Raw genomic sequence first — 23304 nt, forward strand, 5'->3', positions numbered from 1 at the left:
CGAACTACACATTTGTCCACGTCTGTCGCTTTACTATCAGACGGCTCTGGTTGCTATGGCAGCACGAGCGGAAACCAGGGACAACGCGGATATGACGCCATTGACTGCGACAAAACGGAAATAAAGAAATGTGCCGTGTCTTCGAATTAAATTACAAATTTCTCCTGGTTTGAAAGTTTTTGGAAACAGTCGGGATAATGTAAGTACACAACTAAAAAAAAAAAAAAATAACATAGATATAGTGATTTTTGCTATTTTTAAAGCAAAAAAGTTACATATTGTGCCTTTAATTTGAGGGTGTTTTTCTATTTGCATGTGTTTTCTTCATTTGCGTTGCTTTGAGCTCTCTCGGCCACCGTTAAAATCACCCCAAAATAATCATAAAAGTGGTCCAATCAACTTTTGTGCTTGGAATTCAAATGGCCCACCTTTAGGAGAGTTTTCCTTTTGTAGACAGTGGTCACTTTGAGCTTTTGTTTTATGAAAAAATGCGGAAAAATGCATAGAAAAAAAAAACAAAAAGCTTACAGTTCTGGTTCAGAACAATGACAGAATTTTTGGGTGAACTATTCTTTTAACACTTTTAATAACACTAACTTTTGAGTGTTATTCACCTCCCGTTGTGCTCGGTGGATTGCTTCATATAAACAGCAACTTGCATCACTTGCAAACTTTGATCAAACAGTCTGTCACAGAGCAACAAACAAGCTGGGGGCAGGAAATTATCATCAATATCTGATGGTCGTTTGGAATGCAGGTTTAAATGATTAATACTAGCAGAGAGTTGCAAAAGAGCCGCGCTTTCCCTAACACAGCAGCAGACATTGTGTGATGTCTTTATCTGATGCCAATACCTTTTGGGTGGTGAACATGAACATCTGTTGTGCATGTTATGAAAATAACTTTTAATTATGCTCGATGCATTGCTATTTCAAACTTTACTGTATGCATATTTGGATAATTGCATATGTTTCATACATTTCACAAAGGAAATGAGTATGCGGAATCCTGCAGATTTGGCCCAGTTGGGACACATTAAGCTTAACGTAAGAAAAAATCAAACTATTATAATCAACACACTTGTTTTAAACAACACACTATATTATAATATAGAAATTTGACAGCCCTGACATATAATAGATGGCAGCATTTAATGCAGTTGGTAATAAAGCATGCTGAAATATTATCACACATCCACAAGGGGGCACTGAAACACCCAGAGGGGCCAATCATTGGCTTATTAAAAAATTAATTGAACAGCCCTTCTGTAGGCTGTTATTGAACACCTCATTATTGGAGCTTATGTAATCAGCTTTCAGTGTTACACTTATTAAGACATACCGACAGGTAGCGTAAAGCAGGACTGCTACTGTTTGTTAACACTGGCTTTGTGAACTAATTACCAATTACATCTAATATACTGTACCTCACTGCAGTCACGCATACACATAGTTGCGGTGTGTGACAAATAGAGTCGCTTAATATACAAGCCTGCAGAATGGGTGTTCTTGGACAAGGACAACGACAACAACAAATAGATCAAATAGATACATAATGTTGCAATTATGGGAGATCTGGCAGAAGATATTTTTTCTTTTTTCTTTTTTTTATAAACATGCTATTATCCAAAGCAATCAGTATGTTATTTTAGCTTTTATTATAGTTTTGTTGAAATTATGAATTAGCTTTTATTTTATATTATAAGTTTTCATTTTAATTTAATTTGTAGTAATTTCATTATGTGCATATGTTTTTTATATATTGCTATTTAGGTTTAATTTATAGTTAATTTAGTTGTTTAAGTCTTCAATTAATATTAATATTTTATTTTTTCAGCTTTATTTCAATTAACAGAAATGTTTTTAATAGTTAATAGATTCAGTTTTGTGTGTGTGTGTTAATTAGTGCAAATAATGTAGCCCTTATAGCTGAACCTTTTGTGACTCAGAAAAACATCTATTTAGCAGGGCAACCATCTGCTCACATGTCACAAATCTTTTATAAGAATTCCATCTCTGTGAGCAATTGATAATATTTCGATATAAACTGCTACAAAGTTTCTAGAGATTTAGATATGAGATGCAGTGGAACAACTGCTTTGGAAAACAGGCTATACAGTATATTAGCATAACACTAGGGACATGTTTTGTGGTGTAGTCGGCCTATAAATGCATTCAAAGCCACAGCGACTGTCATATCAGTCTTATAAATCTGTGAAATAGCCATTGTGTTATTTCAGAAATACAGCTTTAACATCCTCAGCCTGCCAATGAGAATGTGTTCAAGGTGCAAAGGAACCTTTGAAAGAATAATATCCAGATTTTTCACTGTTATAGTTGGGTGAAAAGCTTATGATGGCATACTGAATAAGAGCAGATCAAATAAAACATTTAGGAGAACCCAAAGTTCAACCTCACTAAAGCACAAAGAAGGAAAGTGCATCAGTCTGGTATCCAATTTAAAGTGATAGAAGTCACGGGCTCTGCAGTAGCTCATGAATTTTTAAAGGATCGATATCTCCCCATACAGCTGCTACAGATGTGACAGTCCTCCTTCATTTCGTATTCTTTAATGGTTTGCCCATTCTAGATTAAGATTTGAGAAAGCTATCAGATACAAGCAGTGTGACACTTTCAGGCGGATAATTATAATTTTGTGACGTGAATGTTATAAATTCAAATCTTTGAATCTAAGATTTGTCTCAAAGAGTTATAATGACTTTTAAGGGAACAAAGAAACAAATGCATGCAAAAAAATACTAGGTTATTTATATATGTCATGTTAAAAAAAAGTGCTAATACATTCTCGGGTTTATAACAGTTTGCTTGCTTGGACATTGTTTAAACTTGGCAAATGCGAGGAGCAGAGACGTGATGGCTGGAAACTCAGATATGCTTAGTCATGTATGGAACATTCACACAAACAAAATGCAGTATCAGTAATTCTGTTGGTTTGCCTGGTACAAGTGAAATGAATCTGAGATTAAACTGGACCAGAGAGGACAAGCATGACAGGAAGGAGGGGTCCGCAATTTCACATGCAGTCATTACCTCCGGAAATCGGAATGTAAATACATGGTACTGCCACTCAAGATTGCTGGGAAAATTAAAGCATGTCATAAACATTGATAGAGAGACTGATTGTGTGTGTATTTTTTTGTGGGTGTGGGCTTGTGTTTGTGTTTATGTCGACTGTTTGGGATTGCATTGCACCAGCATTAAAAAGTAGGATACAGTTATGCTCCTTAGAGTGTGTACATACATTAGTATGTAAAGTATATATTGCATGTTGTCACACAGCTCTAATGAATACTTGATCCCTGATTCTGATTCTTCAATTACGGCATTCAGGAATATTAAAGCTATGGTATACTTTCATGTCTTTGACTGTGTTTGATAATAACCTTTAGCTATTGGGTAGGATTAAGGGATGTAGAATATGGCCATGCATAATAAAAAAGGCATTAATATGTGCTTTATTAGTACTAATAAACAGCCAATATCCTAGTAAATATGCATGCTAACAAGCAGCGAGAATTGGGCCCTAAACTAAAAAGTTACCTTATTATTATTGTTATTTTGTAAGTAGCCATGTAAGCAGGATACAGTCGTTTTCCTAACATAAATCCCTTCATAATCAGCAAAAACGGTATTGTAGAAAAGAAACTTTTTATCTCGTCAAAAGAACCGTTCAGAAACAGTAATGGAAGATTAATAAACAGATAGTTGTATTACTAACTAGAACGTGTCTTTTCATTGTAGACTTTGAAACCCGAGAGAGCCGTTTAAATTCAGCCCTGGAATTTCCTGAGGGCTATTGAAGCAATTACAGCCCGAGCCCGTTATATATCTGCATCTTGCCGAGTGACCCCCAACTCCACACAGTCATTATTTCCATATCGCGTTGCTCTGACGCCCACTGAGAGAGGGAGCAGAGAGCTCATCCGGTGCACTGAGGGACGTCCAGGTCCTCATCTGAGCTCTGTACAGCATCAGCACCAGCCGCTGCGTGAGAAACAAACCGAGTCGCATCCCCGCGGAGAACAGCGCCGCGTGCGCTTCATTCAATCTGGAGCGTCAGATGGTGTAAGATGCGCCGCTTCTTTGTCCTCCTCTACACCCGGACTGAGCAAGTTAACACTGGAAGGGACCAATAGTAGTTGAGGGATCCGAGAAGATACGTTTGAGCTGCACTGAAAGCCTCTTGCAGGACGCGCGCTTGGATTATTGTCCTCATATCACCATTCCCGTGGATTTCCTGCTGGAAAACTAAACACGCGCGTCGCGGCTTCCAGAGAAAGAAAACGAGTCATAGCTGTTTAAAACGTGTTAATTCGGTTTCTTTCTCGCGAGGGAGGAGCAATGAGAGCGTGAACCACACTGGGTGGCTTTGTTTCTCAGACACGGACCCTAGGAAGATCACATTGACATGTCTTTCAGTGCTGGATTTGGAGATACCGCTATTTCTGCACTAACTTAGGGAAGTGTTGTCCGTGTCTCTTTGACTTTGCGTTACACCTCAATTATACTTTTCTAACAAACACATGCAGTTTTCTTCACATCTTCTCCCTACACGGTGGAGTGCTTGGGATGCTTTCATCGGAAGGGCGTATTTGATTCGTCTATCGCGTTTGGAGTGAAGAAAGATCCATTTAAACCCGTTGCCTGGGCATCATTTTGTGGAGTTACAGCGACCCACGTGGAAACACGGACTCGAAGGAGGGCAAGATGGGCTGTTGCAGTGGTAGATGCACGCTGGCGTTTATATGTGGCATGCAATTGGTAAGTGATAATGCTTAAGTCATTTCTACCTGAGGTGATGGTGATAGTTTATGGATCCGAACCCACAACCTTTCAGATTACCAGCCAAGATCTTTCATTACTAATTACTAAATGACAGCATCACTTTCTAATTAAAACAAGTGAATTGGTGACTCAGAACAGTCTGATTGGACTAACCTAGGGTAAAAGTTCATAGAGGGGTTTGAACCTACAACCTTTCAGAATGGTTTTTAATCTGAATTGGTTACTGGAACAGTGCTTTGTTATTTCATGTAATTTTATAGAGATGTCACTTGTAATCGTGCAAATACTGAGAACTCAAGAACCCAAGTGTCCACCTGACAAGTGGTCAGTGATACGGCACTAAGATGTATGTGGCCATGGGTAATCTTAGTGGAAATAATGTAGGGCTATATGTGGAAACCCTGCCTCGTTATATTACACCGGAGGGATGATGGTGCTCATATAGGCAGGGCTTGTGTCATTAGCCTGGAGCCACTATCATTTATGCTTATCTTCCCACTACCACGGGTCGTGACAGCCAATTAGGAGTTTTAAGTTTAAGATGCTAAGCCAAGTCTCATTGACCTACTAAAGCAGAAAATGATTACTGATTGCTTCTGCAGAGCTTAACTGTTAGAATTCTACATTTAATGTTTTCCAATCCAGTCCTATTTAAAAAGATGATTTCAGTCTGGTGTTTGTACAACAACAGTAGTTTCTCGAGTAAACTCTTCCCGGACTATCTCTATCACACCTTTTGAATCACTCTTTCAGTTACAGTAATGGATAGTGGGCAGCAACAGTCTCGGCATGCCAACCAGCTGGCATGATGATGAATCAGACGTGCGTGATAGATCACATGACAACTGGCAAGCGTGACTACACTAATCCAAGTGGACGTTTGTAGGTTAATGTATCACGCAGGTCATTAACCCGAAGAATCAGCTGTAGTGGTTGATGTCACCACCTGGTGTCTATTAATCAGACCTTACTCAGTGTTCATGACCAGAAGTCGCTCTTAGAGCGGGATGATGTCATTAGCATACAGTTTGAGCTGGATGATGTCATAGGCGAGCAAGTTACTTTTAAAGGGGTCATATAATGGTACATGCACTTTTACAAGTTGATTGCACTGAAATGTCTGTTGGCAGTGCCTGTACACAACCATCCTATCATGATTAAAATCCATCCAGTGGTTTTGTTTTAATCTCCTTATATGTTTGACCATCTCTGAAATCAAGCCGTTCGATATTGTGACGTCATAAGATCGTACGCCCCTCCCGCGATTGTGATTGACAGCTGTGTTGCAACACAAGACCCGCCCTGAGTGAGCTGTGACAGCCGTCATAGTAGTCCGCCATTGTTGATATGCTGGAGTAGAATGGCGTCTACGCGATTGTGGTGTTCTCTTCTTAGATGTAATAAGGAACACAGCAGTCATTTGGATGTTCCTAAATCTGAGCCGTTATAGATGCAGTGGCTGAGTTTTGTTTTTGAAGCGATATGCCCAAAGGATTGACGCGGGGATTCCCTCACGGGGATTCCCCACGATCGTCCATGCTTTCATGTTTACGCGAATCATTTCACACCAGACAGCTTTACAAACGAGAAAAAACGGATCGGTACCAACGTGTTACTGCTGAACCTCCAGAAGATGTGAGTGTAATGTTTTATTAACCTTTATATTAGTATTTATATTAATGTTTGCGAAATTTGCAAACCTTGCTGCAGGCTTCACGATGAATGCATCTAAGGTTTACACTCAGGGTACATTACAGCATGTTTTCTATGTACGACGTTCTCAATATAATTCATAATCCCACGTTTATAATGAACAACGCGTGGTTATTGTGTTACAAACGGTGTACGCACAGAACAGAGGGGCGGGGTCAGCAAAGCTCATCATCATTTAAAGACACATGCACTGAAACGGCGTGCTGAAAACAGAGCTGTTTTTGACCAGGTAAAATTTGTGTTTTCTTACAATACTAATGAGAATTTTTAATTAAAGTATATTACAAACTTTTAATTTAGACCCTAAAGAATCATATTAGCTTGTACAAAAATGGCATTATATGACCCCTTTAAGTAGCCGTTGTCTTATGAGCTTTTTGTTTTGTATATATTTCAGAATTAGGGTGGGTTTTGTGCTGATTGATGTAAAACTTTTTTTTTTTATTATTGGTGCACTGATCTGAGCTCTTTTTTGTCCTCTCTTTTCTTTTTTGTTTCTCTGACCTATTCCAATCCCCTTTCCCCCATGTTTGCTACTATTCTGTGAGATAGTTCATTCTGAGCTCAACTGGGATGCCAATTGGAAGGTTTTAAAACACATTGTTGTATTGCAAATGTTTTGTTTTTGTTCCTGTTGTCCAATTAAGCACATTTATTCCTGACAACTACAAAATTAGTGGCACGAAAAGGTGGGGAAAAAATACAGACATTTTATTATGTGAGATATACTGGGTCTTATGTGAGATACTATACTGGGTTGATATCATTTCCTCTAACAACTTTGTTTTATACCAAAGATGGCATGTAGATCAGCATGTACTGTCAGAGTTATGAAAAAAAAAGAAAAAAAAAGTTCTTGTCCAAGCTCTTTCCTCCTCTAGCTTTGTTACCCGTTTCTTCCAGGAATGGCTATAGAGAACGCATAATGCACCCAGCTCTGCTAAATCACCAGGCAGTTTTTATTGCCTAAGGCAATAATACAAATAAAATGTCCATAGTTAAAGCATTTATGAGAGTTCTCTCTCTGGTGGTTTTTGTGTCTGGCATGTATAAATGCCTGTGGTCTAACAGTCTGGCCTGGAGGCCCAACATTCTGACATGGAAACAAAGAAAGGAATATTGTATACTCAAGGGATTTGTTCATGGATATTGCTCAAAGATGCATTCATACGAAGGACATCTGGTAAAATAGTTTGACTATTATGGCTGATGAAGAACTTGATAACCGTTGTCAAACTGTCCTCTAGCTTCAGCTTCTGACAGCCTCCCTATGATGCATAATGTATACTAAGATGAATACATCTGGTGAAATCCGGCTGTTCCAATTGGCTGCCCGCAAGAGAACTTGTCAGGCAGGAAGATTTGTTTACATGTTAGCAGATTGCTGCTAAAGTTGCAGGGTTTATGGTAGGAGTGGGCGATATGACCAAAATCGGATAACTCTATGAGTACATTTATTTCATGATAACGATATACTGTATAACGATATCTCCCCTAGTTCATTGCATTGGAACATAAAATCATTTAAGAGTTTTCTTTTAGACATGCCTTATCATCTGTTATGTCCTTGAGGGAAGTTCTGACCATGTGCTTCTCTCAGATTTTGCTCTAATTTCCTTATCTCTGTAAGCTTTTGTGGAAACTGAAGCATCATAATTGGAACGTTTTACCACTTTGTTGTATGCAGGTCTGTTGTTGTGGCTGCATCGATTTTATATTTATCTGCCCCTTCACACACTTATCAACAACAGTTGGTAATCCTACGTGTTCATCAGAAGGCTTTTTTTCTGTCTAAGTGGGCAGTACTTGGCCAGAAAAAAACTATGCTGTAGATTTAGTGTTGATAGTCAAAAATCTATCTGGATTATGTCATTAATATTATTCCCCAAGCCTGTTTCTTTGTTATTTAAATTATTTGATTGAATGAATTGGATGATTAATCAAACTAATCACAATAAATCACATATATCAATGTTTTCTAAGAAAAGCCCTCTTGAATAAGGATAATTCAAATATGTTATTGTGGCAGATGAGTTGAATAGACATTAGAAGGCAATATATTGTTTGTTTATTTTCATTGTCTATCATTGGCCTGCAGTCCACAGCAATCCCTAATGCATTCGGAGTTAGTCCATCTGTCCGTATTCGTTTCGTACTGTCGGCTTTAAGTGTGATTTGGCAAGTTGCCTGTTGAATTGTCAGAGTCAGGAACCATGATTAAATATGTTCATTTTTATGCATTTATTTTTTATAATTAATTGTAATAAAATGACACATTAAATCGAAGTCCATTCAACTACAGAAATAGATGCACTAGGCATTGAAAATGTACAATTTAGAATATACATGTTTAGCCAAATAAACCCAAGATTGATTGTTAACACAAATGTTACCTTGGGAGTAAAAATAGAATGCGTAAATAGAAAAAAAGGGAAAACTCGCCAATGTTTCCTCATTGGCGAATAACATATTGCCCAGAGACTGACAGACGCCTGTTGTTCTTGAGGTCATGAACTGAGTTTATTTCTAAATATTATACACCTGGCTCTACACATTTCTATAATTGCTTTGTTTTCCGACAGGTATGAATGTCTGCTGTCATTTTTCCTCTTTGAACACCACAAAGACAAAGGTTTAATTGCTGTTTTCCTTCATCGTAATCAGCTGAATGCAGGAGAAAGGCTTGTGTTCTTGAAATTAATTACTCTCCTGAATGCAGGTGATTTGCCAAATGTAGATTTTCTTGAGGTTAATGCCGTGTATTGTGTAAGATTGAGTTTGTTCATAAGCATGTAAAAGTGCTGCGACAACTCTGCTTTTTTTATAGATTAGAAATAAACGGATTCCTAGCGTACAGATGGAAACGGATGCTTTGCCAAACACAACAATCACATTGGCAGAGTATTGCTCTAAATTGCTGTGCAATGCCTTTGCGACTTGACCTTGATTTTCCAAAACTGACAGATGGTTTCGGAAGCCGTTTGCATAATTAATCCAAATATTTACATTCTGTCTTATCAAAGCATTGATGCCATAACTCTACCATGTATAAATGAATGTTTTTGTTCACCATGAATTTAAACTTGCTAATTACAGCTGCATTAACATGCTTTTTTGAAAACTTTCTTTCTTACACCTCAACATAATTAAACGACAAGTTCCAGCTCTTTTTCATGTAAATGAGATTTTTGTGCAACATTTTGTTGATCGCTTGGTTTGTATTACAGTACTTCGCAATCAATCTACAAATAGACCTCCTTTGCAATATCATTGGTTGTAATCAAACTCACATGAATATTAAACATGAAATGTGTTCTAATTGGCTATCATGGTGACATCAGTTTCACAAACAAGTTGCGAATTCAACTTGTGCACAAAATTTAAATATCGCATAAACATTTGTGAATAATGCAGACAGGCAAAAAGCCCATGACTGGAAACCATTCCCACCGTGCTTGGTGTAAATCCATTGATGCGTTATGTAAGTTGGACTTTTGAATCATATAGATTTGTTTGCTAATATTTTCATGAATTTGACAACAAAGAATGCCAGATTGAGAAGCAGGATAGAGATAGAATAGCACAGCGAACAACTGAAGCTCTTTGGCTTTGTGACTGCAACTGAAGAGCTGCCTTTCTGGGAAAAGAAGTCCTTGATATTTGGCTAGTGAATTGAATTGGCTTCTCCACACCACAATCCAAATCTAAAAAGGCAGAATGAATTAATGGCTTTTCAAATGTTATAAATCATTCCCAGCTTAACAAAACCAATAAAGACAATTGCTGCAAAGGTGTGGTGGGAATAAGTCTTTGCTGCAGGACATTTTTCAGGCGTTTCTCTTTCCTTTTGGCATTAAATTAACCTTTCTTTTCCCGGCCCGGATGCCTCTTTCGTAGTCGTGAGATTTCAGAGCACAAAAGGTTACAGTGATGATACCTGTGCTGGGCTGCGCGCTATTTGCCAGGTTCCCATCTGATTGAGGCAAGCCATAAACATTAGCGGGAATGTCTCCTAGCAACAATAGGTATAAATGTTGGAATGCTGCCCAGTAGCTGAACACGGAGGATCCAGACTCCTCATAGTTGCCCTTTTGACCCGTCAAAGCCCAGAACAGTACAAGAAATACATTATGTGTATCATGATGCCTTTTGGCTGGTTTTGTTTTCTGAATATATTTGATTTGAATTTGCATTTTATGTTCTTGGCAAAGCCTTTCCAACCAAGGCGTTCACATAATAAAGTGCACAAATCACATTAATGGCTGTTTCGGGACAGGTTGCGGAGAATACAAATGATTTAGAAAAATAAATCTTTGGCATATGATCAGAAAGATCTCATAAGAAAGTTAGCAATATTAGATTAATTTTCCTTTCAAGTGGCTCATCTACAAGATGAACTGAGTGCATTTTAATTTTGTTCATTTTATTCATTTTATTTGGTGTTGAGAAATCTGTTCCTTTTCTGTTATGTTTGATGCGATATTCATTTATACACAGTATTTTATTAATAGTTTATTTAGAACGTATGGTATTTTATAAATTAATATCAACAATATTGATTTAGTCATATTCATTTTAATGAAATGTACTATACTAAAATGCCATCTAATCGCAATGAAACTAATTAAGTTGGTGAGGAAAATATCTCAAATATTTCAAATATTTTATATATTAATTTAAATATGCATGAACATGTGATTGTGAAAACTAGCCTAATCTGATTTTTCTTTAAAAAAAAGTTATGGTAACACTTCACAATAAGGTTTATTTATTAAACATTAGTTAATGTATTAACTAACATGAACTAACCATGAGCAATACATTTGTTACTGTTTTTGTTAAACTTTGTTAACGTTAGTTAATAAAAATACAGCTGTTCATTGTTTGTTCATGCTCACAGTGCATTAACTAATGGGTTAATTAAGGATTAGTAAATGTTGAAATTAACATTAACAAATATTAACAAATGCTGTATAAGTGCAGTTCATTATTAGTTAATGTTAACTAATGAATGTCATTGTAAAGTGTTACCAAAGTTTTATTTAAAATCATTTAATCATCGTCCTGATGTGAATTTTGTATTTATCTCTTTCATTATTATTGCCAATATCTGAAAACCTTTTGTTAAATGGATAGTTCATCCAAAAATGTCTTTCTTCTGTTGACGGTAGCCATTGTCTTAAAAAAATACAATGGAAGTCAATGACAACCGTCAACTGTCAGCTTACCAACATTCTTCAAAATGTATTCTTTTGTGTTATACAGAAGAAAGAAACTCATGCAAGTTTGGAACAACATGAGTATGACAGAAGTAAAAATTTTGGGTGAACTATCCCTTTAACGAACATTTAATTTTGTTGACATGTTTCATATTTTTTAAGTAGTGCTGCAGAAATTCCACACTGCATCTTAAATGCATGTTTTATTGTATTTCAACACATTCGTGACTCGTGAGTGCTGTTATATTCAAGCTGTGTAATCAGTTCCATTAATTATACTGTTAAATTGACAGCATACCCATTCACTGCTTGCCTGTCATTGCTGCTGTCATTCAAATTATTCACCACCACTCCAGGCGGTGTGCGGCCACAATTTGTATCCGGCCACTTTGCGAAAGTCATTTTACGGTAAAGTTACCTCACTTTGCATCTGGGAATGAAGCCATCATCTTTTGCGGTTTGGCTGTGTTTCAGCAAACTTTGTTAGAACATCTTCTCCCTAACGCGCTTGCCTATAGTTTTTGATCTAATAATAAACAGTCCCTTGTGTTATTGTCTGGAAATATGAATACCCACAACACTTTTGTATTGCCTGTCTGATCAATCCTCTGCGTTGTTGCCACAGCAGAGGCTTTTTTACCTGACTGCAGCGGTAGAGCCTAGAGGATGTGATCCCTTGGGAATAGAGACAAAGGCGCTTATGTGCTTCAGCAGAACGAAACGAGGCAGGGCAGTGGAATTGCTGTGAATAAAAGCATTTTTGCTACATAGCTTTGTATGTGTTTCCAAGCGTAGTTGAAGTGAAACTGAGAGTTTGTGATTGTCTCTATTCTCAGTCACAGGTACGGAGCTGCATGATATTGGGGGGCGGTTATTTTGTTTTTCTGCAATTTATATTGCGATATGAAAACAATTTCACCAAATGATTTGAATAGCTCTATTTGTAAAGAAATAGTCATTCTAGTGCATCTGCATAGAAACTAAATATTTCAGGTCACAGCCTTATCCTGCTTCATGCTTAAAGGAGAACTCCGGTCAATTTTAACATTGAGCTCATTTTTTTGTACATTTGGAGTGCTGTCAATACAGAGAACAACGACAAAAATCGGTGTTGCCTACACCGAGTTATTCTATTTTTAAAATTTGCACCCTGTTGACTTCAATGGGGCAAGTACTAAACCTGCTTTTAGCCTCTTAACATCCTTGATGTGTCATTACAAGTGCACAGAAAATGTGAGTGATTCCTTCAGAGTGAACACGAGTGAATCTGACTGCAGTAGATGTGAAAGAAATGTATAAAATTATGTTATTTAAGCCAGCACAAATACCTGTTTACATCCTGTTTTCGGGTGAAGTCCAAAGTAGTCGATTGCCGAGTTCACGTGCGTGATCATAGGTACTAAACCTATGCGCGTGAACTCGGCAATCGACTACTGATCAGACATACAGGTAATACAAAAACGAATAAATTACCTCATCCGTGATCATGATTCATTAATTCCATTTAGATACATCGCTAGATGGTGAAAACGCATTAAAAACGACATCTCCCATCGTCACCTCCTTCATAGCGTCATCAAGCTTCGCCTTTGTTATTGTTGGAAACTGCGCCCTCTTGTGGTAAATGTTTTTTACATATTGGAGCTTTAATTATATTGAATTAAATATGTGGGTTAACAAATAAGGTGACCATATATACCATCATGATACTGTAGTACTGGTACAATATGTGTTTATAAAGTGATTGTGTGATAATGTATTAACTCTCTTGTTTAAAGCTTTCAGTCCTGTAATCCAAAAGGCTGTTTCCTGAGAACATACTGTTACAAGAAAAGCTTTTAGGGTGAGTGCTTTTTGATGCCAGAGGAATCATAAATATTTAACCAAGCTGAAATCTAGGTTTAACGTTTCTTTGTTTGCCTTTACCTTCAACGTATACATAGGCTTACTGCTATCCAGTTCTTGTTTGCTTTAGAACTGTTTCAGTTTCATAAATTAAGGAGATCTCCAATCTGAAGACGGTTACAATACTAACAGCTGCTTTACAAGACATGCGAACATGTCCGAGCAGAACAGCCACACACACCCTTTTATAACTTCCAGTGGTTAATATCGCTCTGCTGACTGCCTGCAAATGTTACGATAATTTACGATCAATACTTAGTAGTGAGATTGGTCTTTACTTTCCATAAAGTGTTTTATGGGTGACTGCCTGGAATGGCATTTTAGCAGGGTTCACGCCTGAGCATGGCACTTAGCCTGATTACGACTGTGGCTCTGCATATCGTAACATGATAAGAGATTTTCTTACACTGCGATGGCATGCCTGGTCAAGGACGTCTCCATCGCTGCGAGGGTGGTCCTGACGTGTGATCTGTCATCGTGGTGTGGCTCAGGTGAAGAACCGCTCTCGCTGATGAGGTGGGCTGTTCCGCATCTGTTCGGGTCAAAGCCCATATCTAGCACATACTATACAGCCATCCTTCTTTATTTTGAACATTGTCTGGGAAACACCTGCTCTCTTTAACTAGGGTCTTTTAACCAGTTCATTTTTGAATGTTAATTGCATTCGAAGCTAAAAAGGATGCAGAATTGCCATTCAAATGTGAATGTAAGGAATTAGAATTCAAATGAATGTTAAGAAATTCATTACTATAAAACTTTTCAGGAAAAGCAAAGTTTTTTAGGACAGACTTTGAATTTTAGCTACATGTAAGTAAAATGTTATTTGAAAGTTTTGAATGATGTTTTTCAATTTTAAAGTAAGATGGATGGATGGATAGTCCACAGGATAATGGGTCTGGTATCCTTTTTCAAACAAAATCTCCTTTATGTGTCATGATAATAGAGAATTCAATCACATGCCCACATTGTGTCTATTTAGGTGACATTATTGTCTGTTAAGAGAAGATAGCCACAGTAAGTGGCACCATAGGGCTCTGGAGTCCAGCGTAATTTCCTTCACTTCTTAAAGGAACATAGGGTTCCATCAAAGCTATTAGAGTGAAAGGAGCAGATGTGTGGTGTCCACATGAGGCAGTTTTGATGGAAGCAGGTTATGGGGACTGAAGGCATTGTTAGCCAGGTCACACGGTGGCAGATCACGTGCTTTAATGTGCCTCAGGCCATTGCCAATGGCTTCATATTACAGTGTGCAAATGTAATTACGGTCTTGGTGCACAGGAAGAGAAGCCTTTATGGAATATGTTAGCTGTATTAGGCACACTTTTTACCAGATAAATTAAAATGCTGATTTTTGTCACTGGGCTTGGCTTGAAAAGTGGAACTGACAAATTGATAGTTTTTGCTTTTGACTTTCCTCAGCGATTGAAAACGCTTTCCTGCTGTCCCCAAGGTCGGATGGTAGTGTGCTGGAGTTCAAACTTATGTAATTTTTTAACTCTCCTGAGTTAAAAAATCACTCCAAATTATGTAATTTTTTAACTCATCCCATTTTGGTTCATTCACACTGCCAGCGATTTTCCGGAATCTGTGAGTGCGTTCACACACATCCCATAAAGATCCCGTAAAGACACGTGACGTCAGATTGTGTTGTAGAAAGGCCCGTCTAATCTTCCGCTCCCCGCTTTTTCCATTGTAGTCATGCACTTGGTGGATTTTTTTATGCAGCATGTTTGGTTTACTAATGATTTATTGAACACAAACTTTCTTAAGAGCATCAATCCCGGGACGTGTTTGCGTTCACACAGAAGACACTCTAGCCATTTTACGCCAATTTCCAGGGATCAACGCGCTGTGTGAAAAGGGCTATGGAAACATTTGCTAACAATGGAAATTTGCATTCAGAGTTTACACCTTTTGGGAGCAGGATGCCATTTGCCTGGAAGACACACCTCATGTGCAAGTTATCTCTAAACTCTTAAGAACTTCATTACCTTTTGGTGTACTTCTATGGGAATGAGACATTTGTACCAGTCGCACTGAGACATTTCAAATGATACCAAACATGTATTATACTGTATGATAATTATTTACATTCAACCATATAGATTCTTGGGTGAATTTTGGTGATCTCAGCATGAGAGAGAAGGAATGGGGGAAGAGGGAAAGAGATGTAGATTAGGATGATTCTGAGGTGAGACTTGCGTCTCGATTGGTGCACAAGAGTAAGTACAAATGTTGATTTCCTTTGTTCTCTCAGAGAGTTGCACTCTCTTCCAGTTTTTCCAGTCTTACACTGGTGTCGACAGCTCAGCTAGTTAGCCATGCTGACATTCTCTCTTCATACAATAGTCTGTTCTTTAATTATTGTTTTCAGCCATCATGACTGCTTCTGTGCTTGGTAGGAGGTGTGCTTAAATTTTCAAACGCAATGGCTACACCCTAGGGCGCTGAGCTAGCCTATGTTTTAAAGATATACCATTTAGCTCAAAATTAAGAAATACATTTAAGACTAAACTCACAGTAGGGCCGCTACTTCAGATTGTATGTATGTCTCAATGGTAACATTATGATCTCTTTACTATCTGAGTTGTTTAAGCAAATGGAGACATTTACTGAGGTCCTGCCTCTAAGACCCTAGTATTCTTACATCTTACAAACTGTTAAAACCAGCCTAAGCTGTTTGCGATTGGTTTTAGCTTGTTTAAGCTGGCGTTCAGCTGGTTGGCCAGCTGGTTTCCTAGTCTGACCAACAGACAGTGCCCAAAACCCTCTTATACTAGCCAATATATCAGTCTCTCCAGGTAGAGAGACCAGCTAAGACCAACAAACTAGCTTAGGCTGGTTTTAAAGATTTTTTTTCAACAGGGATGTAGCATCTTACTCTCCTGATCTAGGAACAATTTTGACGCTTACTCAATTCTAAACATTTTTTTATTAACACTTTTTGTTATACTGGTTGAGACTCTTTTCACATCCTGATAGCAATCAATAATAGAATTTTCGTCTAGTCTCGCGCAGACATCACACATCAGTTCGTTCCGTAAGGCTGCAGAGTTGTGGACAGTCACCGAGGGCTGTAAACAAACAGCAACAGCCTTTTACAGTTGCTCCTGAACCAAAACAACAAGCTTATGCTGCGTTCACGCCATGTCATAACCGTAATTCCGAGATGGCAACCCATGACGTTTTACCCGGAGCCGTTCTGCAGCAGTCAGGTGGTACAAGTAAGAGCTCTGTAAGTTGTTTATGGTCATTATTATTGTAATGTTTTGTGCTTTGAGACATGAGGTAATCAGACTCTGCTGTTGCGTGTTCATGTCTTTTGGACACTCTGAAGGGAGGGTGGGATATTATGCTTTCAAACCTAGCTTGCTATTGCTAGCCTCTCCGATATTGCCTAACCTTCCTTTAAATAAAATACATGTGACTCAAAGACTGACATGTTTGGCTTGCCAAAAATTGTACATTCAGCTGTCGCAAAAAAATCGTAATTAATAGTGAAAAGTCACTTTTAAAAACTGTTGTCCCATTATTACCCCTTAGCAGATTTAGACTCTTTTAGCTGCAAATGCGAGCCAAATGCTCACTCTGTCAAGCCCTGCTGGGAAGAGTAATTTAACACTAGTAGCCTTACACATTCACAAATCTGCTTTTTTCCAGTTTGAAATGCTTGCTGTTGACCCATTTTCTTCTTCCATAAACCTGCTTCATCATTTATTAGGTCACTTGGGGATGTCTCTTCGTAATACCCAAAGCGCCCCATCTTAGGAATCTCAAACAAACAATGATTGTGAGTCAGCCTGCTAGGATTTTAGTGGCATTGTTCTTGGTGTCAGTGAAAAAATAATCGCTGTCTGCCACTCATAAATATAATTTCCTTGAAACCTGTGAGCTGTGCGCCGCTGTGGGGAAGTTCTGATTGCATTGGGGGTGACAGAGCCAGTGTCAGACTGCCTGTTTCGACATAGTGACCTTGTAGAACTGGGGGAAGTGGTCAGGAATGATGGATTTCCTCATGCTTATGATGCTTGTCTGTCGCCCCCCTGGGAAAATCTGCGGAGTGAGGATTTCAAAGAAGCAACCTTTTTCATTTTATAGTAAAAAATCGTCCGTCAAAAAAACGTAAAATGCCATGCCGTGTCATTTTACACTCAGATTTATTGGGATTGAACTTTTTCTCCCGTGACAGGAAGTTAAACTGCCCATGCCACCAATAAAAGGCAAGTCTATGTGTTAGAAATAGAATCTGGTACATTTTAACACATTTTCTTCATATTTTGAGATACGTACATACGTACACTAGCATTCAAAAATTTGGGGTCAGATTAGATATGTTTTTGAAATACGTCTCTTATGCTTAATACAGTAAAAACAGTAATATTGTGAAATATTACAATTAAAAATTACTGTTCTTTTTTAATAGATTTTAAAATGTAATTTTTACATCAAATATTAGCGGTTCATCCGTCGGATACCTGCGTGCTGATTTGGTGCTCAAGAAACATTCCTTATTAATGCAAATATTGAAAATGGTTGTGCTGCCTGATGTTTTTGTGGAATTCATGATGTTTTTCAAGATTCTTTGATTAATAGAAAGTTAAAAAATATAGCATTTATTTGATTATATTTTTTAACAATCTAAAAGTCTTAACTGTCACTTCTGATAAATGTACTGCATCCTTTTAATATACTTTCTTAGATGTTTTTGAGATAATTATATAACCCCTTAAACAACTCCTGAACTATTTCATGTTTTCTTTGTGATTTATGTGTCTTAAATGTATGTTTGCACATTTGCATTTCTATGCATATATACATAAATAATTCCCCTCATTTCCTGCCAAGGTGTCACATGGAACAGCATAAGCCTGTATAATCAGTGATAAACCGCACACGCATTTTGTTGTGCATATGCGTGAGAAAGACAGATTGAGGGAGAAAAACAGGTTTGTAAAATAAGAAAAAAAAGCCACACACAAATGTCTTGTATATATACACCCCAGAAACGAGAGCTAGAGAGGTGTTTAATGGGCATAAATGAATTAACGAGTGGTGGCTGAAGTTGCTGGGTTCAGTCACAGAGCGAGGTGCTGAGCTAGCTAATGAGATGTGGAGGCAGCCAGGCTCTCTTAATGGGAAAGGTCAGGCATGTCAGCTAGGCTTGGGCGGTATTCGAATTTTGATACCGTCAAACCCCCTCCCTATTTTACCGGGGTATACGGTATTACCGTGACTAATTAAAAATTATGACATAATGGGCCCAGACGGCGTCACCAAACTGTTGGTTTATGCCTACACAGTTCAGAAACTGAATGCCAGATCGGGCAAAAAAAAAAAAAAAAATCAAGCCGTGCACGTTGTGTCTGAGTCCGGTCGACGGCATTAACTGTTATTATGAGCCCGAGCCCACCATTATTCAACATAATACTGTGTGCGTGCAACAAGCAAGAAGTGCCTTTGTAATCCGGTGACGCGTGTCCATTTGATTTTTATTAATAAAACTTTTCTGCAAAGGTGGAAGTTGACGATCGCCATCTCTGTAGTGAGCGCGCATATAGAGAGAAATGCACATCATTGATTAATCAGACTATATTTCTTTTCGTTTTGAATTGTTTCGTTTAAAGAAATTGACGATCACCATCTCCATAGTGAACGATAGAGAGAAATGCACATCATGGATTACAGAGAGTATAGGCTAGTCTATATATTTTCGGTTTGTATGGTTTCGTTTGCTGAAATTGATGATTACATCTCCGTATGAACGCGCCTAGAGAGAAATGCACATCAAATAATCAGAGTGGCCTTTGTCTTTTCGTTTTGAGAAATTGACGATCGCCATCTGAACGCCATAGAGAGAAATGCACATCATGGATTAATCAGAGAGTAGGCTACCCTATATTTCTTTTCGTTTTGAATTGTTTTGTTTAAAGAAATTGACGATCGCCATCTCCATGTTTCGGTTAATTTATGAGATTTCAATGCAAGTGACCGCGGCATGCCATCGCCCATCATGTCATGATTATATTAAATATATAGGCAATTGGTTGATGAAAAATGTATTAAAATTAAGATACAATTTATACAAAACGAAATTCGTTTTAAAGAGGCCTTTTACAAAACGAAATTTATTGAAGTGGTCAAATCGTCTGACTCCCGATGCATCCCATCTTATTTGTGCTGTTCACTTTTCATAATCAAGAAAGATGGAAAAAATAACATTATAGTATTTTAACAAATACGAAACTTAATGCGCTTATTTAATGAACTCGAGAACAAAATGCATCCTGGCAGCAGTGAGTGGGTGGTAGTTTCGGAGATGCGACATTAGGTTAGAGGTGTTTACATCTCTCGCGGTCACATTTTTATGGAACAATTTACAAATTGCCTCGTCAGTATTTACCGCCTCTCCCTTCTCATTCGGTTGGAACCAGAAATATTACCAAACTGCAACCACACATAAGCATTTTTTAGGCAATAAATAAATTATATATATTATAGGCTATATAAGTGCCGGTAATGACGGTATTGAAACTGATACCGGTGCTATTTTAAGATCCCGCGGTATCCGATATTACCGTAATACCGCCCAACCCTAATGTCAGCTGCCATTATTGTTCTCTGTGTCCTGCTGACGCTACAGCCAGTCCAGCTACATTGAGATGTCAACTTGCTAATAGCCTAGAACTTCACTAGAGGTGTATTAAACCAAAAGTTTCCTTGTGGCTTTACTGGCATCCATCCTTCCATCGTTCTATCATCCATCCATCCATCCATCCATCATCCATCCATCGTTCTATTGTCTGTACATCCATCCATCGTTCTATCATCCATCGTTCTATCTGTCCTTCACTCTATTATCCATCCATCCATCCATCCATCCATCCATCCATCGTTCTATTGTTAATTGTTCTATCTGTCCTTCATTCTATCATCCATCCATCGTTCTTTCATCTGTACATCCATCCATCCGTTGTTCTATCATTCTATCCATCCTTCATTCTATCATCCATCCATCATCTATCGTTCTATCGTCTGTACATCCATCCATCCATCCATCCATCCATTATATCGTCTGTACATCCATCCATCGTTATATCGTTCTATCCGTCCTTCATTCTATCATCCATCCATCATCCATCCATCATCCATCGTTATATCTTCTGTACATCCATCCATCTATCGTTCTATCTGTCCTTGATTATATCATCCATCCTTCCATCATCCATCGTTCTATCGTCTGTATATCCATCCATCCATCATTCTATTGTCTGTACATCCATCCATCGTTCTATCATCCATCGTTATATCTGTCCTTCACTCTATAATCCATCCATCCATCGTTCTATTTTCTGTACATCCATCCATCGTTCTATCATAAATCGTTATATCCGTCCTTCATTCTATCATCCATCCATCATCCATCGTTCTTTCGTCTGTACATCCATCCATCTGTCGTTTTATCGTTCTATCCGTCCTTCATTCTATCATCCATCCATCATTCTATCGTCTGTACATCAATCCATCCATCCATCCATCGTTATATTGTTTGTACATCTATCCATTGTTATATCGTTCTATCCGTCCTTCATTCTATCATCCATTCATCGTTCTTTCATCTGTACATCCATCCATCCATCCATCGTTATATCCGTCCTTCATTCTATCATCCATCCATCATCCATCGTTCTATCGTCTGTACATCCATCCATCCATCCATCATCCATCCATCGTTCTATTGTCTGTACATCCATCCATCGTTCTATCTGTCCTTCACTCTATAATCCATCCATCCATCCATCCATCCATCCATCCATCCATCCATCCATCGTTCTATTGTCTGTACATCCATCCATCGTTCTTTCATCCATTGTTCTATCGGTCCTTCATTCTATCATCCATCCATCGTTCTTTCATCTGTACATCCATCCATCCGTTGTTCTATCCGTCCTTCATTCTATCATCCATCCATCATCTATCGTTCTATCGTCTGTACATCCATCCATCCATCCATCCATCCGTTATATCGTCTGTACATCCATCCATCGTTATATCGTTCTATCCGTCCTTCATTCTATCATCCATCCATCATCCAAAGTTCTATCGTTTGTACATCCATCCATCCATCCAACAATTGTTCTATCTTCTGTACATCCATCCATCTATCGTTCTATCTGTCCTTCATTCTATCATCCATCCTTCCATCATCCATCGTTCTATCGTCTGTATATCCATCCATCCTTCCATCGTTCTATTATCCATCCATCCATCATTCTATTGTCTGTACATCCATCCATCGTTCTATCATCCATCGTTATATCGGTCCTTCACTCTATAATCCATCCATCCATCGTTCTATTGTCTGTACATCCATCCATCGTTCTATCATCCATCGTTATATCCGTCCTTCATTCTATCACCCATCCATCGTTCTTTCGTCTGTACATCCATCCATCCGTCGTTTTATCGTTCTATCCGTCCTTCATTCTATCATCCATCCATCATTCTATCGTCTGTACATCAATCCATCCATCCATCCATCCATCGTTATATTGTTTGTACATCCATCCATTGTTATATCGTTCTATCCGTCCTTCATTCTATCATCCATTCATCGTTCTTTCATCTGTACATCCATCCGTCCATCCATCGTTATATCCGTCGTTCATTCTATCATCCATCCATCATCCATCGTTCTATCGTCTGTACATCCATCCATCCATCGTTCTATTGTCTGTACATCCATCCATCCATCCATTCATCGTTCTATCGTCTGTACATCCATCCATCCATCCATCCATCATTCTATTGTTCTATTATCTGTTGTCTGTCGTCCATCCACCCATCCACCCAACATTCTATCATCTTTCTGTTCGTCTGTCCATCCATCCATTGTTCTATTGTTCTGTTATTTTATCCATCCATCCATCCGTCCGTCCAACATTCTATCATCTTTCTGTTCGTCTGTCCATCCATCCATTGTTCTATTGTTCTGTTATTTTATCCATCCATCTATCTATCCACCAATCAATAATTTTATTATATTTCTTATATAGAAGAAAATAATATTTTTTGTTTTATGGGCCATGCTGGAAGAGCACTTAATTTCCCAAAATGCTTCAGTTTAGTTTATACAGTATATTACATAATCAATACATTCATTTGTACCTTTGTCCTTTGTACCTATTGTGCCTTATTATAGTGATAATGCACTAGTGTAAGAATTGTTTTCGGAGGTGGCAGGCGTAGCCACAAGGTTGTATCTTGAGTCTCAGAGGTGGTATGGTTGGTTTTATTTTTCCTATTGGTGGGGAGTTTCAGCAAGAGTGACAGTGAGTTTTGTGAAGTTGAAGACATGACTCTAGTGTTGAATACAGGGGTGGATACTCACTGGGATGCCACACATCAGTGTCGCACTGTCATTCTGTCCCAGTTTGTCGAGGATTAGACGTATGCATCCCTGTCAGCAGATACAACTGTCGCTACTGGGCTGAAAAATGGACATACATACAACACCTTCTCAGGCTTTCAGAGTTTGTGAGAGTGAATAATGAATTTCTCATGATGCTTTGGGTGTTTTACCTCACTTCTAATAATACTGAGCAGGAAGAAAAGAAATGGTAGCCTTTGTGGAAAGCAGTCATAGTTTCTAGATGCGGAAAGCA

The 23304-nt window shown here is 38.2% G+C and overlaps 1 protein-coding gene across 2 annotated transcripts in view; it reads left to right on the plus strand.

The window, feature by feature from the left end:
* Window positions 1-4727: 4727 nt before the first annotated feature.
* Window positions 4728-23304, plus strand: part of nkain2 (sodium/potassium transporting ATPase interacting 2) — a gene marked incomplete at both ends in the record, with an annotated part of 163560 nt that continues 144983 nt past the window's right edge. For both annotated transcript variants that reach the window (XM_081378342.1, XM_081378343.1), the window contains one exon: window positions 4728-4781. In XM_081378342.1, the coding sequence (XP_081234468.1) occupies window positions 4728-4781 (54 nt within the window). The remainder of the gene's footprint in view (window positions 4782-23304) is intronic.

The sequence above is a fragment of the Scardinius erythrophthalmus genome (genome assembly GCF_964197995.2).
Source record: "Scardinius erythrophthalmus genome assembly, chromosome: 11".
NCBI lineage: Eukaryota > Metazoa > Chordata > Actinopteri > Cypriniformes > Leuciscidae > Scardinius > Scardinius erythrophthalmus.